The sequence below is a fragment of the Hypomesus transpacificus genome, chromosome 13 (assembly GCF_021917145.1).
Source record: "Hypomesus transpacificus isolate Combined female chromosome 13, fHypTra1, whole genome shotgun sequence".
Classification (NCBI taxonomy): Eukaryota; Metazoa; Chordata; class Actinopteri; order Osmeriformes; family Osmeridae; genus Hypomesus; species Hypomesus transpacificus.
In genome coordinates, this window is record NC_061072.1 from 2,904,339 (window position 1) to 2,923,983 (window position 19,645).

Below are 19,645 nucleotides of genomic sequence, written 5' to 3' on the forward strand. Positions count from 1 at the left end.
GGTCATGACCCGGTATCGCCCTGCCTTGGGTCTTGGTCTTGAATCGGTCTCGACCCCTCAGTCTTTGTCTTGTCTCCTTCTTGATACACTCTGGTCTTGGTCATGACTTGGTCTCGGTTTAGGTGTTCTTGACTTCAAAACTGATCTGTTCATAGAATCTCATGGCTTTGTCGTCAGGCTAGTACAAAACACTGAAATCTTACGAGGAGACATAACTGACATAACCAATACATATTCTAGGGTTAGTAACAGTTAAACAAATAGAAACATGTTCTGCAGGGAGCCTGAAACTTTATCACTGACAAAAACTAAATGAAAACAGCAGTTCTAGCTCATTCCAAGTTGAAGAAAAAACAGCACTACCCACGAATGATTACATGAGTAACTCCACCCTGAATCATTGCTTGAGCTCACCCTGCCAGACAACTGCACTTCAAAGTCAGTCACACAGATACATATTTTTTCCATTTAGCTGGACAACGTGATTAAATTAAACTGTTTTTTCCCCATGCTGCTCACCCTGTTAACAGCAGCATTATACACAGTGGGGTTAATTTAAGACAATTTACATAACTTTCTTGATACATTCTGTAACTGTAATAAAATAGTTGAGGAAAACAGTTCCCTAAACAATTAATTCATAGATGGAATTGATTTGTTTAGTATTTACACTAACACAATGATGTAAGTCAACTATATTGTTAATTGTACATAGTCATTTGTATAACTGAACGTATTTAATTTCTTAATAGCTATGCTTAAACATCTGAAATAATCTTGTTCTTCATAACAATAAACCACAGATCTATTGAGTGGCAGCAGACTGAAAGATGTCTAAATCTTCCAAGACCCTTCCAATTTCACTCTTAAAATCCCTGCCACAGTGCAACAAACAATTAATCCTATCCTGGTTGCTTTATGTAATGGCACCGTAAACAGGATTTCCAGATTGTTTTTCAAATCCTCCACAAGTAAAAAAAAAAAAGAAGTATTTTAATGTTAGAATACAGATGATGAGTGTTGTCCCGATACAACAACCACTGAAGTGAGACACTAAACTAACTTTAAATGTATTATTTACTGTGGAAAACAGGTTGCATTCAGCAATCATTTTAGTTCTATAGAAGTGGGTTGGAATTTACATTTATGCATTTAGCAGACGCTTTTATCCAAAGCAACTTCCTAGAGAGAGCTTTACAAAAGAGCATAGGTCACTGATCATAACAACGAGGTAGTCCCAAACATTGCAAGCAGCCAAAACATGAAGCATACATTGTGAATTGCAGCCAGGTTAGAAAATGACTGCACGCTGGACTTCTTTCCAACCAAGTGCCAAGTCTGTGTAGTGTCACTATTTTGCAACATGTCAAAACAATCTTACGATTGAACTCACCTCACAATCTCGTCTCGCATCCAAGTACTCATATTAAATGGATGCTTGTCTTCTTATCCATCTATGACACATTCTGAGAATATACCATTTCCCCCATAAGCCTTCCAAACAAATGCAGCGATCACTCAATAATTGTGGAGCTGTTACAAAGTAATTACATTACTAGCCCTGACCCATGATCAATCAACAGGACTTAGTTTTATCAGAACTATTGAAACGTTGGGAATGGAGTCAGGCCTAGGCTGCAGGCCAAAATAACATTGCCACCAGCAGGGGGTCTTGGGTGTAATCATTTAGGCCTGGGGAGCCTTGAGAAGAACCACACTCTCCACATGACCAGAGACAAACTGGCTCTCATTCAGGCAGCATCCGGGCTTCTGTTTAGCAGTTAGACTGATCCATGGAAACCAAACACAATTTTTCATTCCTGGAAAAGACTGCAGTGCATCTGTGGCTTCACTTCTCTTTGAAGCATAATTTTTATGGCCAAAGTTTTTTTTTCCCTGTCAGGGAAAAGTAAGTGAATTGAATTCTGCCCCAGAAGGAACAAGGCACATTTGTTATTTTCTAAGTGTTCGCTTGTGTGTGCGGCATATCTCAGTTACTGTTTCAGATACACACACAGTTTCCTCTGCATGCCATGAGGTGGGAACCCCCATTCACTGAGGAGAAGGGTCTGTAGCAACTGATAATGTAATAACGGCCAATAATGTAATAACGGCCAATAACGTAATAATTTGAATGTAATAAAACCAATAATGTAATAAATTGCCAATAATGTAATAAAGTTGTTGAGCCAATAATGTAATAACATTTTGCCAATAATGTAATAACTTATTACGTTATTGGCTGGTTATTACGTTATTGGCCTTGCATTGGAAAAAAACTTTGAAAATGTAATAACCGAGCCAATAATGTAATAACTGAGGTATCACTTTATTTCATCTTAAATTTCTGGAGAGAAAATGTCACTCTTAGCCTTAATATTGCATCTTGCGACAGATAATTATTAGGTCGGATTAAATATCCGACCTTACCGATACCCCTCCACCCTTGAACCCCCCTCCACAGGAGGCCTTAAAGGAGCAATTAAGTCCATTTGTATTTATACCTCACTCTTAGGGTTCTGTTATGTTACTCCGAGTATCCAACTCTTTGACCATGCAGGCGCTTTGATGGAGTCTTGAGTCTTTCTAAGTTCTGCGTTGCAGTTTTCAGTATGGTTCACCGCCGGAACGCTAGGGGCTGCGGGAATGAGTCGTTATCTGACCAATGACAGCCCCGCGGTCTCCATTGGTCACAGTCGCCTCATCAATGTGTATATTAGACACTTAAATACTAAAATAACTTAACAGCACACATGTACCTGAACTCAGTCTAATAAAACTGTAAAATTGCTAGCATAATTTATATAATTGTTGTAGTAGATATATATAATTTGTTTTGTATTGCTGTGCAGAAATATCTGTTGTAATAAGACAGCTGTGAGGTTTATACCCAAGTAGGCTAGTTTTATTTCAGTTTTATCCATTAGATGACAGTGTAGATTAAGGAATTTAATTGTGTTAGCTAAGCCTGACATGAAAATTAAACTTAATGACAAAATAACTGCTTAGAGAATTATATGAACTAACCTACTGAGTTATTCAGCATGTTTTGCAATAGAATATTGACTGTGTATTGCAATTAATTTAAAATTCTCAGTTATATATGCCAGTAGGGTGTATTACGAAGAAAGTGACACTTGGAAATCTTTGAGTTAGCTCTGCAAACCCTGAAGGTTTGAGTTCATAGTATATTTACCTGTCAAACCAGGCTTTTAGCTCAGACTGTGTGTGTTTTGCATATGTGAATGAATGAGTGCATTAAATCAGTTTAGGAGCAGCATCTTGATTATATGCATTAGACAAACATTTAGCTTTTAAATATTGGTGATTAAAGAAGTATGATATGATATTATTGAATGAGGGGGCTGCAGTCATATTTACATATTATGCATTATCGGCTCAGTTAATTCATTTTCAGCCAAATCTGCAAGCAATTGAATGTTGCTTTGTAGATCAGACTGGCCCTAACACCGTTTTGGCTGATTCAAGAATCCCAGAGTAAAAGTAAAGCTTTGCTTATGGTAGCCTGACATGCGCCTCCAAAAAATGTTACCAGTCGAGGTGACTGAGACCTATGAAGACCGCGGCGCTGTCATTGGTCAGATAACGACTCATTCCCGCAGCCCCAAGCGTTCCGGCGGTGAATTGCAAAACCATACTGAAAACTGCAACGCATATCTTAGAAAGACTCACGACTCCAACAAAGTGCTTGCATGGTCAAACAGTTGGATACACCGAGTACTTTAATGAAACCCTAAGAGTGAGATATAAATCCAAATGACCTCTCAATTGCTCCTTTAAGACCTCCTGTGGAGAGGGGTTTGAGGGTGGAGGGGCATCTGTAAGGTCAGCTATTTAAACATGCGTTGCAAGATGCAATATTAAGGCTAAGAGTGACACTTTCTTTCCAGAAATTGAAGATAAAATAAAGTGATACCTCAGTTATTACATTATTGGCTCTGTTATTACATTTTCAAAGTTTTTTTCTAATGCAAGGCCAATAACGTAATAACCAGCCAATAAAGTTATTACATTATTGGCAAAAAGTTATAACGTTATGGGCACAACAACTTTATTACATTATTGGCAATTTATTACGTTATTGGTTGTATTACATTTAAATTATTACGTTTAGGGGTGGAACAGTACATGTATTCGTACCGAACCGTACGGTACGGGCGTCACGGTTCGGTACGTGAAATTGCACGGAGAATACACGGTATAAAAATCAATAAAACTCGCGTGCAAATTAATTAATGTAATGCGGAACTACTGTAAGATATTTGTGTTCTTTAGGGACAATCTGTAGCCCCGCCTTAGCTCTGAAACTGATTGGCGCCGCTACCTGTGTAGCCGAGCTGTGCCTGAGTGAGTCAGAGATAGCTAGCAGCAGCAGCAACACTAAAGACGTAGCCTATGCAACGCTAGTGCTAAATATGAATGTTCGTAGTAAAGTATAGCGAAAAATAGCCTATACTTTCCTAGACTTTTAGCTGCGCTACTAATGCTGAAGGCTCGCTGATATTGCTGTCTAACTAAAACGTGCATTTAGTCTAGCAGACGCTTTTATCCAGAGCGTATTATCTATGAGTTGTTGCTAACGTGTGCTGATGTTGTACACACCCAATAAATTCCACATTTCCAGGCCTCTCTAGTTTCTACTCTGCCACGACCTTCTGTAGCTTCTCAGCTAGGTGAGTGCTTGTGTGCTGCTCATACAGGGGCCGTGTCTGTAGAACTGACGCTTTCATTTCCCACTCAGTCAATAAAATGAGCAGTCACCGTGAGGTAGCTTTCGGTCGCACGAGAAGTCCAACCATCAGTCGTTAGTGAAACGGAGGGTGCAGCTGACAACTCGCGCTTCATCAACGTCCGTGTTTTGTTGTATATGTAAGCAGTGTTTCCCACAGATTAGAAATCTAATTGGGGCAGCAATTAGATTTCTAATTGCTGCAACTATTTAACTGGTTGGCTCCATGACGCCGGGTAAGTAGCTAGTTAGCTCTTGAGACTTCTCGCCAAAAGAGCGAAGGGGAAACTTTGAGTACTGTAAGTCGCTCTAGATAAGAGCGTCTGCTAAATGACTAAATGTAAATGTGAGTAAGGTACCTAGCGAAAAGTAGCCTCAACTTTCCTCGACTTTTAGCTACGGCACTAATGCTGAAGGCTCGCTGATATAGCTGTCGGTCTTACTAGAACGGCATGTATGTATTGTTGCTAATGTGTGCTGACGTTGTGACTGTGTGCATATGTGAGAAAAAGACGCATGAGTGACAGAGAGACGGAGGGAGAGCAGGGGAAAGGAAATGCAGCTGAACGAATACGCTGCGTGTTTTAACCTAAATAGCGATAAAAGAAAATGTTTTGCGAAACGCAATATGTGGCGGCCGGTGTTGATTCTGTGGCGCACCGCCACAAATTAGTCTATGTGTGGGAAACACTGATGTAAGGGACCAGGGCCGGCGTTGCTGCTACTCTATCCCTGCTTGTGTTTGCGCTGTTGCTCAGCTAGTAGCCTATCGTGTTGTGGTGTAGGAGGACTGATCGACAAGCGCATCATACATGAGCTAAGACTTGCATGTACAGTACAGTGTTTCCCCTATGTTGATTTTACCGTGGCGGCCCGCAGTTGAGATTGCGCGTGTGCATCCTTGAGAACTGAAAGTCGTATAATTTATGTTGTCAGTTCATTTAAGCCTGTTATTGTATTAGTCTATAGTTCTTGCAAATTTAAATTAAGTTAACTGGTGATTTTTGTTGTTTTTATTCTTCCCCTGCTAGCGAAATTCGCGTCTGTTGATTCGATAGCGATTGCTGCCCTTGCTCACATTTGTATTTTAGGTGCATTATTATGCTTAAAGGGGCAATTGACTGTGTTTTTTGGGTATTTCACACTGTTCCTTAAGGTCTCCGAAAAGGGTATGTAACATTGGTTGGGTTGAAAATGGCCCGGGTGCTGTTCTATGCCCTCTGACAGATCCTCTGAAATGTTCCCGGGAAAAAACACTAGCTTTTCTCCTTTTATGGTATGCTCATTAATATTTAGATAAGCTGCGCGCTGATTGGTTGGTTATCAACGAGTGAAGCTGGGAGCAAAAACGCAACACGGCCAACAGCAGCACTCGCTGAAACACCGAAGTTGGAGACTTGAAATAAAAACGCGCAAATAAATCTATTGTGTCTACACAACACTTTAACAGATTGACTATATATATCATTTGAAATGATAACATTACTTGTTTCCACTTCTGTTGAAGCAAACTGGATTGACTTAGGTGTGTAGAACGTTAGGCTACAGCTTAGCAACCAAACCATATCGTGATTTTACTCGGCTTCAGTTAGCTAGCTTAGCTAGCTCTAGATATCTTGCTGTAAAATAACATGACAAAGATCTGGACAAACATGCATCGTGAATTGTAGATTTTCATTACACAGGTTATTTATTTGAATGAAACACAGTCAGGAACATGAATCAACGTTAGCCCCATTGCCAATAAACTAGGCTAAATTATCACACATTCTATGCTCTTGCGTTAACTAGCAAGCCAAACTTGTTTACATGCCTACAGTCTAGGTGTTACTAGTAACAGTTACTAGCAATGCTAACGTATCCTGTATCTAAAACCTGCCTTTCTCCAGTTCTTTCAAATAGATTATCTAGACAGGCGTTAGCAATAAGCCAGACTGCAGTTCGTTTTCTGGCTATTTTTCGGAAGCTTCCCTTCTAATGCCGACTACAGCTAGTCTAGCTAGAGTCATTTGATGTGTGTAGAAACGTATTTAGCATTCTACCTGGTATGCTATACAGGAAACGTTAGCATTGCTAATAACTGTTAGCACAACATCATACTGTCCTTATAGCTTGCGGTTGCAATGAGCATACGGTTGGAACAGCACCTCTTTCCAGGTTCAGCTTCCTAGCATATCCTGCTTGAAATTGTCCAAGGTTGTCAAAACTGTCTTGGGTGAAATGTTCAGAGCAAATGAATGACTGAGTGTCGAACTTCGCCGGGATCTTCTCATAGACAACAGCAGCCATGCCTGTTGAATGTTTGGCTCCTTGGGAAGACTGAGTGTTAGCCTTCCCTGTACAGCCTGGAACACAGCATTTACGACCGTGGTCCATTTTCAATATCCTTGTTATAATTCAAAACGTTCTTCTTTGTAATTCCTTATAAGTAGCCTACACAGAGCAGGGCGCAGCTAAACTAGTATCGGAGATAGACGCTACCTCGGGTTGGTCTGGATGTAAATTCTGGGGCGTGACAAAGATACAGACCAGAGCCAATAAGAGGGCGAAAAGCTAGCGTTTTACAGCCAAATTTTTTCTTTTTGAGATTTGAATAGGAAAGAGGTGTCAATGGACTTTGATATTCACGGTATGTTCAGTTTACCCTCCGAACTGTCGTTTTTCAACAATGACAAGGTAAAATCGGTTTTGCAGTCAATTGCCCCTTTAAGTAGCCTAGTTTTAATGAATAAATAGTGGGTATATTGTTATTATTTGCTACAGAATGCTTAGCCTATCAAGATCAAATTAAGCAGATTTTGTTTTGCTTTTCCCCCCATTGATCATGAGATTCTCCTGGAACGTATGGAGAACTATGTTGGGATTTCTGGTACTTCACTTCAGTGGTTCAGATCGTATCTATCTGATAGATCACAATATGTCCACTATGATGGTTGCTCATCCAGGAGCTCCATTGTAAAATACGGAGTACCACAGGGTTCAGTTTTAGGCCCTCTGTTATTTTCACTCTATATGTTGCCTTTAGGAAACATAATTAGAAGTTTTGGGGTAGATTTTCACTGCTATGCAGATGATACTCAGCTATACATGTCTATAAAGCCGGGAGAATTTCCACATGCTATGGAAACCTGTGTTTCCGGGTTGAAAACTTGGATGACTGCAAATTTCCTTCTTCTTAATTCGGATAAAACCGAGGTTCAAATTTTTGGTCCGAAAAAACACAGAAATAATTTTTCCCATCTAACCTTAGACTTAGACGGCGTCAAAGTATCTCAAAGCCAGCTGGTAAAAAATCTGGGAGTCACAATGGACCCAGACCTTTCGTTTGAGTACCATATTAAGCAAATCACCAGAACAGCATTTTTCCATCTACGTAATATTGCCAAAATACGAAAATTCCTCTCAAAGGATGATGCTGAAAAACTAATACATGCTTTTGTTACGTCCCGATTGGACTACTGCAATGTGTTGTTCTCTGGCCTCCCAATTACCTACCTAAAAAACTTACAGCGGGTGCAAAATGCTGCTGCTAGACTATTGACTAAAACTAGAAAGTTTGATCATATAACATCGACTCTTATCTCTTTACACTGGCTCCCTATCCAAGCCAGAGCTGATTTCAAAGTTCTACTACTAACTTACAAATCTCTGCATGGATTGGCACCACTGTACCTCTCCGGTCTCCTTGCACCCTATTGCCCCGCAAGGTCTCTAAGATCTCAAAATGCCGGCTATCTGGTAATACCCAAAGTTAAGAAAAAAACTGCTGGAGGTAGGGCGTTCTCATATAGAGCACCTCTTCTTTGGAACAAATTACCCATCTCAATTAAGGAAGCTGATACTGTCTCGAAATTGTTTAGTCAATTCTATGATTGTTAAAGGGAAGTATGTGTGTACTTTCTATGTAAACCTGGGATGTGTGCTTGCCTATGTGTGTATCACATGTAACTTTTAAATTTTAATTATAGCTTATGTTCACATTGCCCAGCTAGATGTTACAAATAAAGTAAACCTGTTACTGTATATTGTTAGTATTATTATCATTATAGTTCCGTTGCTGTATATTGTTACTGTTATAGTTTTTATTACTAGTTGGAGACAACGGGGGACTGGCTGTTTTCATCCTTATTCGTATAAGTATAACCTACTTTAGAGTTCTTTCCCCTGGAACAGATTTCATGTTCCAACTGAGGGGGGCTGTCGTTGTTTTGGTGTGTGGGGCTGCATCAAATACCCTTTTTGCTCTGTTAAATTGCTGCACTAGTCCACACTTGACCGGTGGGGATCTCATTCTATTTTGACTGTAACTGTTAGCTGCTCCTGGCATTCTCTAATCCCTGCTCTCCTCTCTGTCCCCCCCCCACACATTCCCTGTGGTGTGGGGGGTTTGAGCTGTCAGGACCTGCTTGGTCGTCGGTCTGCCAACGCTGAACCAGGTCGTCACCCGGAATCCAGTCTCCATGACGGCCAACAGCGAGTTTCCCGGTCCCATCCAACGTCTATAAAGCCGAACAATGGATTTTGGTGTTTCAAAACCCATTGACACTGTATGACTATGTTTAGCTTGTGTTCTGCTCCTCTCTCTTACCAACCGTCTCTGGAGGAGGGGATCCCTCTCTGAATTGCTCCTCCCAAGGTTTCTTCCATTTTTTCTCCCGGTGGGAGTTTTTCTGGGAGTTTTTCCTTGTCTTCCTTGAGGGTTTAGGTTGGTTGAGGGGCAGTTCTATGGGCGCATATTGCGTGTAAAAAGGGCTATACAAATAAATTTGATTTGATTTGATTTGTACCGAACTCGTACCGAGCCGTGATGTCTGAACCGCGGTACGAACCGAACCTTCAGTGTACCATTCCACCCCTAATTACGTTATTGGCCATTATTACATTATCGGTTGCTACAGGTCATCCCTGGCTATCATCTGAATATCAGATCCCAGTGGTGGACTTAATGTCTCCAGTATCACTTACCCTCTTGAATCTTCTTGTATTGAGCATCTCCCTCGCTGATCATGTTTGGACTTTTCTTGCTCTTCTCAGTATTCTTATTTCTATTTTTCACTGAAAGAGAGACACATGTAATCTTTTATTTCAACACAACACTTGGTTTTCTGTTGCTGACTGGCTCACAGATTAAATATATTATGTATCAGTATGTTTTGGATAAACAGAAAATAAATTACAATCCTAATTCCTGAAGAATCCGGCCTGTTGGCCCTTATCCTGATTTGTAATGTTCTGAAGGCAGAATGAATGTAGAAAAATGACCTAAACTGCAAATGATTAAGTCAATGATACTGTCTTTAAGCTAAATATCCTAATGGCTTGCAAAATAGAACATTATTTTCCAGAATGGATTATTGCCCAGGTATTTTATCATGAGAATGGTAAATGTAGCATATTCCAAATAATTGCTATGATTAAGTTACAGACTCATTGCATAAACCAAAGCAATGAGAATCCAACCAGTAGAGCCATAAACCGTACAGCCACGACTACATTCAAGAATGACCCTTGTATTCTCCAGCATTCATATTCTTTGTCCTGCCCCACCTGTTCCAGGTAGTCCTGACGGGTGCTGCCGCATGTGAGCATGCCTGAACCATGAGGTCAGTGTCGACACAGCTGTTCCCAATTAGCTGCCACCAGTCCACCACTGGAACAACCCACACACCAACTACGTGCCTGTTACTGGCTCCTCTGCCCTGCATTCATTCAGACCAACAAAAGAGGACAAACCAATTTTAAGTGCTATGGCCCATGCTACACGTACCGTGGATAAGGCTTTCAACCCATACGATAAACTGCAAGGTCTGCAAACGCCTTTGTAGGCAGAGATTCGTTAAAACGTTTTAAATCAACCTCTGCAAACTTTCAGACGTCTGCAAGGGTTTTGCAGACTTCTCTGGACCAATAAGAACAGCGTATTGGTCTAATTATAATAATAATAATAAACAAGAAACTCAATTGTATGAAAGGCTGCAGGTTTGGTGTATTTTACTGGCTCCGCCCTGAAGACGTGGCGACCTCACATGTGCACACTGCACATCCGGGCTCCTACTGTGATCCTGACCTCCCCAGGGCTGGTGGTGTTTAATGCTTTTTCTCTGTGGGGGTGGTGGCCACCTGGCCTTCGAGCCACAAAGAGACCTGCCACTAATGTGTGTGAACAGAGTTGTTCCCTTTATTTGCTCATCCATCACAGCAACATCTGAATTGAATTCAACTGCATTTCCCAGACACCAGGGTATTGTGCCTCAAGTTTTCCATTAGATAGTCATCAAATGGTTAGCTAGTGACTTGTGACAGATGAGTAACTGGTGCATTTTACCACAAGACCATAATGAGCCTCAGAGAAAAAGTTGAGCTTATGATTTCTGAATTTGACTGATCACAGAGTCTTTGTGACTTATTTTGACTTTAGTGCAACAACAAGCATGATCATCAGGCCATTGAAAATTATTTTTCTAATCACGTTTTGGGCAGTTTACTTACATGGCCATTAAAACCTTGATTTCAAGGTCATGAAGCCAATGTTCCAATTCTGTATTGCAAGACAAATGTTGATGTGTGTGTACATTTTATTGGTAACATGAATCAAGAACACTAGTATTGTCACTGAAGCAATTCACTGTAAGGGACACACTGTAACTGACCTACAGCACCACATTCACAAACCATTTAGAATCCACTTGGGCTAGTTTTTTTTAAGCAATGTGAATGTTTATCAACTGTGTTTTAAATTGTCAGCTTTACAGTAGTAAAACTATAAACAGAGAAACAAGCGTTTCACCATTCACAAAAGAGTTTAAGATTGATGTTTGGAGAAAATAACCAGCCACTCTTGTTGGGAACTATAAAAGAGGGAGGGGTTGACCGTACCAGTCTTAGCCTCCGGGGTGGCCTTGTCCGTCTGCCGGCTGCTCGGTGCCTTGCCCTTGGCCCCTTTCTTGGCTGTGGTTTGACTAGGACTATGGTCCCGTGGGGTTTGGGCTTGCTCCTCGGCCCCTGGGACCTGGTGATAGTGCTCTCTGCTCAGGAGCTCCTGCGTGTAGAAATCCTCGTCCTCAGTCACATGGCCATGGCAGACCTCCAGGTACCCTGCCAGGAGTCCTCCCAGCAGAGCCAGGGCAAAGAGGGTGAGGTGCGGTCCACTCATGGCCTTGCAGGGTGGGGAAGACAGGGTGGTTAGAATTCAGGGGTCTGTCTGTCTCCAGAGGAGGCTGCTGCTGTCAGGCTGCGTCCCATCAACGTCTCTCCTTTCTTACTCCAGCGCAGCGTGGGGAGTTTTCAGAGTGCAAAGTGTTGGACAAAAGCAGAGTCAGGGGGTCCATGGAAGTCTCTCTGTGCCCGAGAACAATGCAGGTGAGGCTGGGGAGAGGAAATAGTGAAACGGAAAGAGAACAGAAAAAGAAAGCTAAAGACAATAGTAAGAACGAGAGAGAGAATTTCCTCCTTAGATGTTGGCAGGTGACTGAATCTCCAAAAAGTCCTCAGGGGAATTCTCCGATATTTTGCTTAACCTTTGATGGTATAGAGCTAAAAAACAAGAGGACTATAGCGTTCTTTGAGATGTTGGGCAGTAAGATAAAAAACTCCCAGACACACATGCACATTGACACTTTACTTTTACAGGGTCTTCTTTCATCTTCCTCTCCTCCCACTCTGTCCAGAACAAATGGGGTGGCTGTGTAATCTGAGAAAGTTTCTCTTTTCAGCTGCAGAGCAGAGGGAGCGCAAACTCTCTCAACCCATCTGCTATCAAGGGGGAAGCCTGCCATAGATTTTTAAACTGAGATCAGGGGCAAGCTTTGGAACTCACTTAAACACTTGTCACAGTCCAACTTGACATGTTGTATTTATAATTAGTGCTAAGGATGAAAAATGTGTCTGTTCATTGAAGGCCTCATTCCAACTTAAATCCCTGAATCCCATCAGGAGAAGTAGCTACTTAGATCTGAGTGAGCTTCTAAATAGCACTTTTTCTGGGAAAATATCTTACTCTGCTTTAACTTCCCTTTCAAAACGGCCTTATTTCCTGACTCAGAGTTGTTGGATTGCCAGACCTGTTTGGACATAGTTGTAATTTGCACACTAGCGATGGGCTGAGGTAAAACAGTGTCTCACTGTACCGTGCCCGGGCATGCTCAGACACAGAGATGAATGTCTGTCACAGTCCATCACATCAACACTGCACTGCCTCATCTCTCCCTGCCCCCTCTTTTTCTCTTGATTTCTCCCTCTCTTTATTTCACTTCCTTTCTTTTTTTCACCCCCTTTCTCTCTCTCTCACACACACACACACACACACACACACACACACACTGTGTAGAAACACAGTCACTTTCACAAAAATGTAATTGCATGCATACAGTACTTCCATGTTCACCTGCGGAAACACAGACACCTCACATTCATCTGAAGCAACTCAGTGACGCCGGTTAAAACACCCAGTGTGAATTACCTATACTGACTTCATTGAGATAACAAAAATAAAGACTCAGGCAGAGCCAACATTACACAGCAGAGACACATCATGCATATCACCTCACCATAGTTTACCGGTGTGCAGTGACATTATTGGGTGTGCTTTGCCTTCGGCAAGGGCACAACCATTGTTATCTCACATATATATTTATTTTTTACACACCCACCACCAGCTCTCAACGAAGGCAGTCGCATTTTCGTTCCCTCTCCTCCCCCTCACTTTCCCTGCTTGCTTCCCTGCTTAACTTCACGTAGAAATGTTTCAGTCATTTGGATAGTTTTTGATGATATTATTCAAAATCAAGTGAATTGACTACAACCATAAAAAGGAACAACCTGAGGGACTGAAGCCCAAGGAGAACAGAAGTATTTGGGCTGGTCTCCCTGACTGACCACAGGCAAGCAAGGTAAAGCGTGTTCCCTGTAGAACTATGGCTTGCAACGACTGCAAACAACTTACTCAGAGGATAGTCGAACTGGAGTTAAGAGTCAGAACCCTCATAGATATCAGAGAGACCGAAGACTTTATAAATTCCATGCTACCTAGCCCGGAGGCTAAGCTACCGGCTAATGAGCCACCCTTGGAACCTAAACCAAAGAGGCCTAGCACTGCTTCTACCTTCATCGGAGATGGGACTGGCGCCAAGGATAAAAAGCCAAAAAAGCGAGGCAGAAACTCTTCCCGCATCACCTCTCCTCCTGTCCCACTCAGAAACAGATTTGAACCACTGGGAACTTTCTCTCCCTTGTGTGTGGAATCCAAGGCGAAGAGGCACAGAAGTGCTAGCCACGCAGCTAACCAACATGAAGAGCCCGGATTGCTGACACACCATGATGGTAGCTACTACACACATGCAAATCCAACGTATCATCGTCTGTTACGACTGGAAGTCCCCCAATTTACTCCAAGCCCCTCTTGGGGCACTGTTTGACCCCCTATCAGGCCTAATCAGACAACAATATCACAGGATTATAAAGATCCAAGGTATGCTAAGACTATCCACAGCCCATCAGCTCTTAGAGGAGCTAACGCTGCTAGCACTATAGAATCTATTGCTAGCACTGACACAGTGGCTGACCTTGGTCTAGCACAAGGACCTATCATTGCTAACCCAAATAAGATAAGAACTGGCTCTGCAGCTACAAATAAGGCAAACTTAAGAAATGCAAACACAACACCACATATTGCCACTATCTTGATTGGAGATGCCATGACAGCACATGTTAAACTGGCAAAGACAGAAAATATTTGTCTGATAACACATCTGTCGAGGAACTGTCGTCAGAGGTACTAACAATCCTCAAAAATAAACCAAACAACCCTAAGATTATCATCCACACTGGCTCGTTTGATATCCTACACAAGAACTGGCACTGAGATACTTAAAAAACATTTCACCCAGCTACTGAACACACTCAACAGATATCAAGATGTATTCATCAGTGGACCAATTGCATGCTTTCGAAGAGGAAAAGAAGCCTTCAGTCTACTACCATCTTTCAACACATGGTTGGCATCTGTCTGTCTGGCACACAAACTGAGATTTATCGATCATTTCAACGTGTTCTGGAACTGTGCAGACCGTTTTCAAGCTGACGGACTCCACCCAAACCGTAGAGGATCTCAACTACTAACAGCAAACATCAGTCACGTGCTCCTGACCACAAATCAAGTTGCTCCCCCTATCCCTGTTGTGTCTAAGCTGACTGACACATCCCAAACAACCTCCCATGGAACAGAACAGAACATTCAAACAGCCTCCTGCAAGGACATGGGCCTTGCACAGATCTGCACCCCCCGGATGAATTCCCTTGTGATGGAACAGCTCAGTGACATAGACTTTCCCAAAGAAAAGCTACTCTAGGACAGCCACCATGCTATTTCATTAGACATACCGGTCATCATCACAAACAGAAAATGGCATGGAAAAAATGCATGGTTACAAACCTGAAACTAGTGTTAGAAGTCACGGAACTATCCATATTCTTCAAACAGATTTATGAACCCCTGTTTCATCTGTTAATACCCCACAGATGAAACTGGCCCTTCTAAATGTTAGATCACTAAATAACAAAATATTTCTAGTTAATGATCTGGTCAAAGAAAACAAATTAGACTGCATCTGTTTAACAGAAACCTGGCTAAACAACGACACGGCAACAGCAACTTTGATAGAAGCGTGTCCGCCAGATTACAGCTTCCACCAAGTTTCTAGGAAATCCAAAAAAGGTGGAGGAGTCGCAGCTATTTTCTCCTCTGAACTATTGTTCAAAATCACTGAGCTAGGTGAATTCACCTCATATAAATATCTTGCTATAGAGCTCAAAACCGAATCAATACTTTTTGTCATTATATATCGGCCACCCAAGCACTCGCCAATATTCATACAAGAATTCTCTGAACTATTATCACTGTGTCACTAGATATGAAAAAGTAGTTTTAAACGGAGACTTAAATATCCAAGTAAATAAAAAAAGCCGACCCAAGAACTATTGAGCTCTTAAATCTCCTAGACAGTCTCAATCTAACTCAACACATAACAGACCCAACACACCGGCACGGAAACACACTAGATCTAGTGATAACAACTGGACTAAATATCAATACTATCTCAATAACTGATCTACCCCTCTCAGACCATCATTGTATACTTTTTAATGTGGAAATTATCCCAACAAAAACCACAAAAGAATTCTTAGTCCAAAGATGATATTTAGACGATACAGCTATGATGACATTTTCTGAACAATTTGCTCTATGTGAACCAACTAATCTTGATTGCTCTCTGAATGAAATGGTAGAGAACCTCAATGATGCACTATTATCTGTTTTAGACTCTGTTGCACCACTGAACCCAAAAAAAAGTCCACAAGCAGAACCTCTCCATGGCTGAGAAATAAAAATGTTAGTGAAACTAAAAGAAAATGCCGTGCAGCAGAGAGAAAATGGAGGAAAACAAAGATCACTAGTCACTACAATATCTATAAAGATACACTAACCACCTACAACAAAACCATCCGTCTAGCGAGGAGAGAATATTTCTCCAAACATTATTACAGAAAATACCAGAAACTCCAGAGTTCTTTTCTCCACCATTGACCAGCTGCTAAACACTGTCCCTGCCCCCCCGCCATCCTCAGCATTTAAATGTGAAGAGCTTGCTTTGTTCTTCAAGAACAAAATAACTTTGATCAGAGCTAGTACTAGTAATAGTGGGGTCGAAACTGACATCAGTAGATTCTGCAACATAACCATGAGCACATTTACCTGTATCACAGTTAGTGAACTTTCAAAAATTGTCAGTGAATCTAACTCCACAACCTCAGATATTGATCCTATACCCACAACATTCTTTAAGCGAGTGTTTGATAGTGTCTCAGGTCCGGTGCTAGAGATTATAAACACATCCCTTAGAACTGGCGTCTTCCCAGATGCCTTCAAAACAGCTGTTGTAAAGCCCCTATTAAAGAAACCCAAATTGGATAACAGTCTACTTGCAAATTACAGACCAATATTAAACCTTCCATTTATTAGTAAAGTACTGGAAAAGAGTTTCAGTCCAACTAAATTATTTTCTTGAAGAAAATAACATTCTGGAAGTCTCGCAGTCAGGTTTCAGGAAATATCACAATACTGAGACTGCTCTCACCAAAATAATTAGCGACCTCAGACTAAACTCTGATGCAAATAAAGTCTCTATCCTTATCCTTTTAGATCTCAGTGCAGTCTTTGATACCATTGATCACAACATCCTAATCAATAGACTGGAAAAGCTTATTGGGTTCACGGATAGTGTATTGAACTGGATGAAATCATATATCACAGGAAGGAAGTTTTATGTCAGTTTAGGAGACCATAGGTCTAAGAAACATGAGAACTGCTACGGGGTTGCTCAAGGAAGCTGCCTAGGTCCATTACTTTTTTCTCTTTATATGTTACCACTCGGTGACATAATGAGAGAACATTACATGAATTTCCATAGCTATGCGGACGACACACAACTATATATATCCACTGAACACAACGATGCAACGGCCATCAATTCCATTACCAGCTGCCTGTTGGCAATAAACAAATGGATGAATGATAACTTTCTTAAATTAAATGAAGACAAAACTGAAGTCCTACTATGTGGCCCCAAATCCAAAAGAGAGATGCTTACTAAGAATCTAGGAAGTTTAACCCCCTGGCTTAAACCAGAGGTGACAAGTCTCGGTGTAATCCTGGACTCAGATTTGAATTTCAACTCCCACATTAATAAAGTGACCAAAACTGCTTTCTTTCACCTGAGGAATATAGCAAAGGTACGCCCATTCATAAACCAAAATGATGCAGAGAAGTTAATTAATGCTTTTATATCCAGCCGGCTGGACTACTGTAACGCACTTTTCGCTGGTCTTCCCCAAAAAAACACTGAAAGACTACAGCTCATTCAAAATTCTGCAGCTAGATTATTAACCAAAACTAAAAGGAGAGAACACATTAGTCCTGTCCTAGCTACTTTACACTGGCTCCCTGTTACCTTCAGAATTGACTTTAAGGTCCTATTCCTCACATACAAAGCTCTACACGGACAAGGACCTAGCTACATTGCTAACTCTCTTATAAACTACACACCAGCTAGAACACTGTGATCATCAAATGCAGGCCTATTAGAGGTCGCCGGAAGCAGCCATAAGAAGATTGGTAATGCTGCCTTTGCCAATTATGCCCCAAAACTATGGAACAAATTACCCATAAATATCAGAGAAGCAAATACACTAGACATTTTTAAAAGACAGCTTAAAACCTACCTTTTTACCAAAGCATTTAACACATTCTTATCTCAGAAGGGCCTTACAACTGGTAGTAGTTATATTATTGTTTTTATAGATTTGCTTTGTATTCCCGCAAAGATTGCGGCTTGTGTTTGACTTGCACTATTATGTGTTACATTTGATCAATTTTGTTGAGTTATTGTATTTTGTTATTCTGTAGCTTTTATTATTATTATAATTTTACTTTATTTTAGTTTTTTATTTTATTTTAATTGAGAAACCACAAAGACTGTGCAAGAGTGCATGTGTTTTGTTAAATGGTTGGAAACTGCAAGTGCAGCTCGGATCTAAGACGGATTCGAGGGACCGCAGATAGAGTGCCGCTTGTCTGGGTTGTTATGTGTGTGGAAACTGCAAGTGGCAGCTCGGGTCTAAGACAGATTCGAGAGACCGCAGATAGAGTGCCGCTTGTCTGGTTTGTTATATGTTTGAGATCTATTACTTTTATCACTTGTATTATTGTTTTTGTTGATTTTATGTAAAGCACCTTGAGCTGCAATTCCTGTATGAAATGTGCTATATAAATAAAGTCTTACTTACTTACTTTTTATTATTGGGGTGTGCTTGACCCCGACGAGCACAAACCATTGTTATCTCACATATATATTATTATTGTTTATTTTCGCGCCCCTAAGGCTCAGTCAATATTTGGACTACATAAACAACGTCGATGTCAAAAGGTTTGTCTTGGTTGCGATTGCGTTGGTTCTATAGGGATTTATGTTCCGTTGCACGGTTTAGTTTTTAATTAAGTTTTTGTGGCAAAAGTGAAGCTAACGGTGGCTAACTTGCTAGCCACAGTCACTGACGCTACTGACATCACTAATGTCACGAAATATCGCGTGACTACCTCTAGCAGAACATTAGTTTAGCAGCTCGTTAACTTCTGGGAGATAGCTAGGCTAACTGCTTTACTGCAAGGGAGCTGCAGAAACGCCAAGCAAATAGGCCAGGGTGATAACTATTTACTCATTTTAATTGTGATATGAAAAAAATTCGTGAAGTGTAATGTACAATAAAAGCTGATATAAGGAAGTAGTTACATCTACTTTCAGAAACAGTAGTCTACTTTTTCACTGAAGCATTAGCATCCTGACATTAGCCTCTGTTGCCCGGGCAACACATACTACAGCGGTCTATGATGCATCTGTTTTCAATCTTAAAATAAACATTCCTCACAAATACATTTTCGTTGTAGGATTTAATATGACATTAGATTACAAGTAAACGATTTGTTGATGAAATTATCATTGCCTGTGCTTTCAAACCAGTGTAGCTCACTGCAACGCTGTACTGTAGCATAGTCTAGTAGCTAAAATAAAATACATCTCCACTGCTGTTTACAGTAGCCTTTGTAGGAAGTCAAACCACGGCACATGTTTGGCACTACCCTTACTTAAATCAAAAGTCTTGCAATAGGTGAAACTATCTGACTAGTGACTACTAACCATTGCCACAGCCTAAACTTCAATCGGTTCATGAAAATAATTCATTTCAACCTAGACCGTACAACGGAAGTAACGTTAAATCGAATTCAACCAACGCAATCGCTACTAAGACAGTCTAGTAGTAGCCTGTTCCTAACCAGACCCTCGT

The 19,645-nt window shown here is 41.0% G+C and overlaps 1 protein-coding gene across 6 annotated transcripts in view; it reads right to left on the minus strand.

Annotated features, from left to right (window-relative positions):
• Positions 1-12,446, minus strand: part of cpxm2 (carboxypeptidase X (M14 family), member 2) — a 158,296-nt gene extending 145,850 nt beyond the window's left edge. For 2 of the 6 annotated variants that reach the window (XR_006956925.1, XM_047032005.1), the window contains exons 1-2: positions 11,627-12,446; positions 9,716-9,805 (exon numbers count right to left, since the gene is read on the minus strand). Coding sequence is in view for 5 of the 6 variants with exons in the window: in XM_047032005.1 (XP_046887961.1) it covers positions 9,716-9,805; positions 11,627-11,903 (367 nt within the window). In the remaining variant the exon portion in view is untranslated. Of the gene's footprint in view, positions 1-9,715; positions 9,806-10,297; positions 10,450-11,626 lie in introns of all 6 variants that reach the window. The other 4 variants (XM_047032006.1, XM_047032008.1, XM_047032004.1 and 1 more) reach the window with 4 other exon arrangements.
• Positions 12,447-19,645: the final 7,199 nt, after the last annotated feature.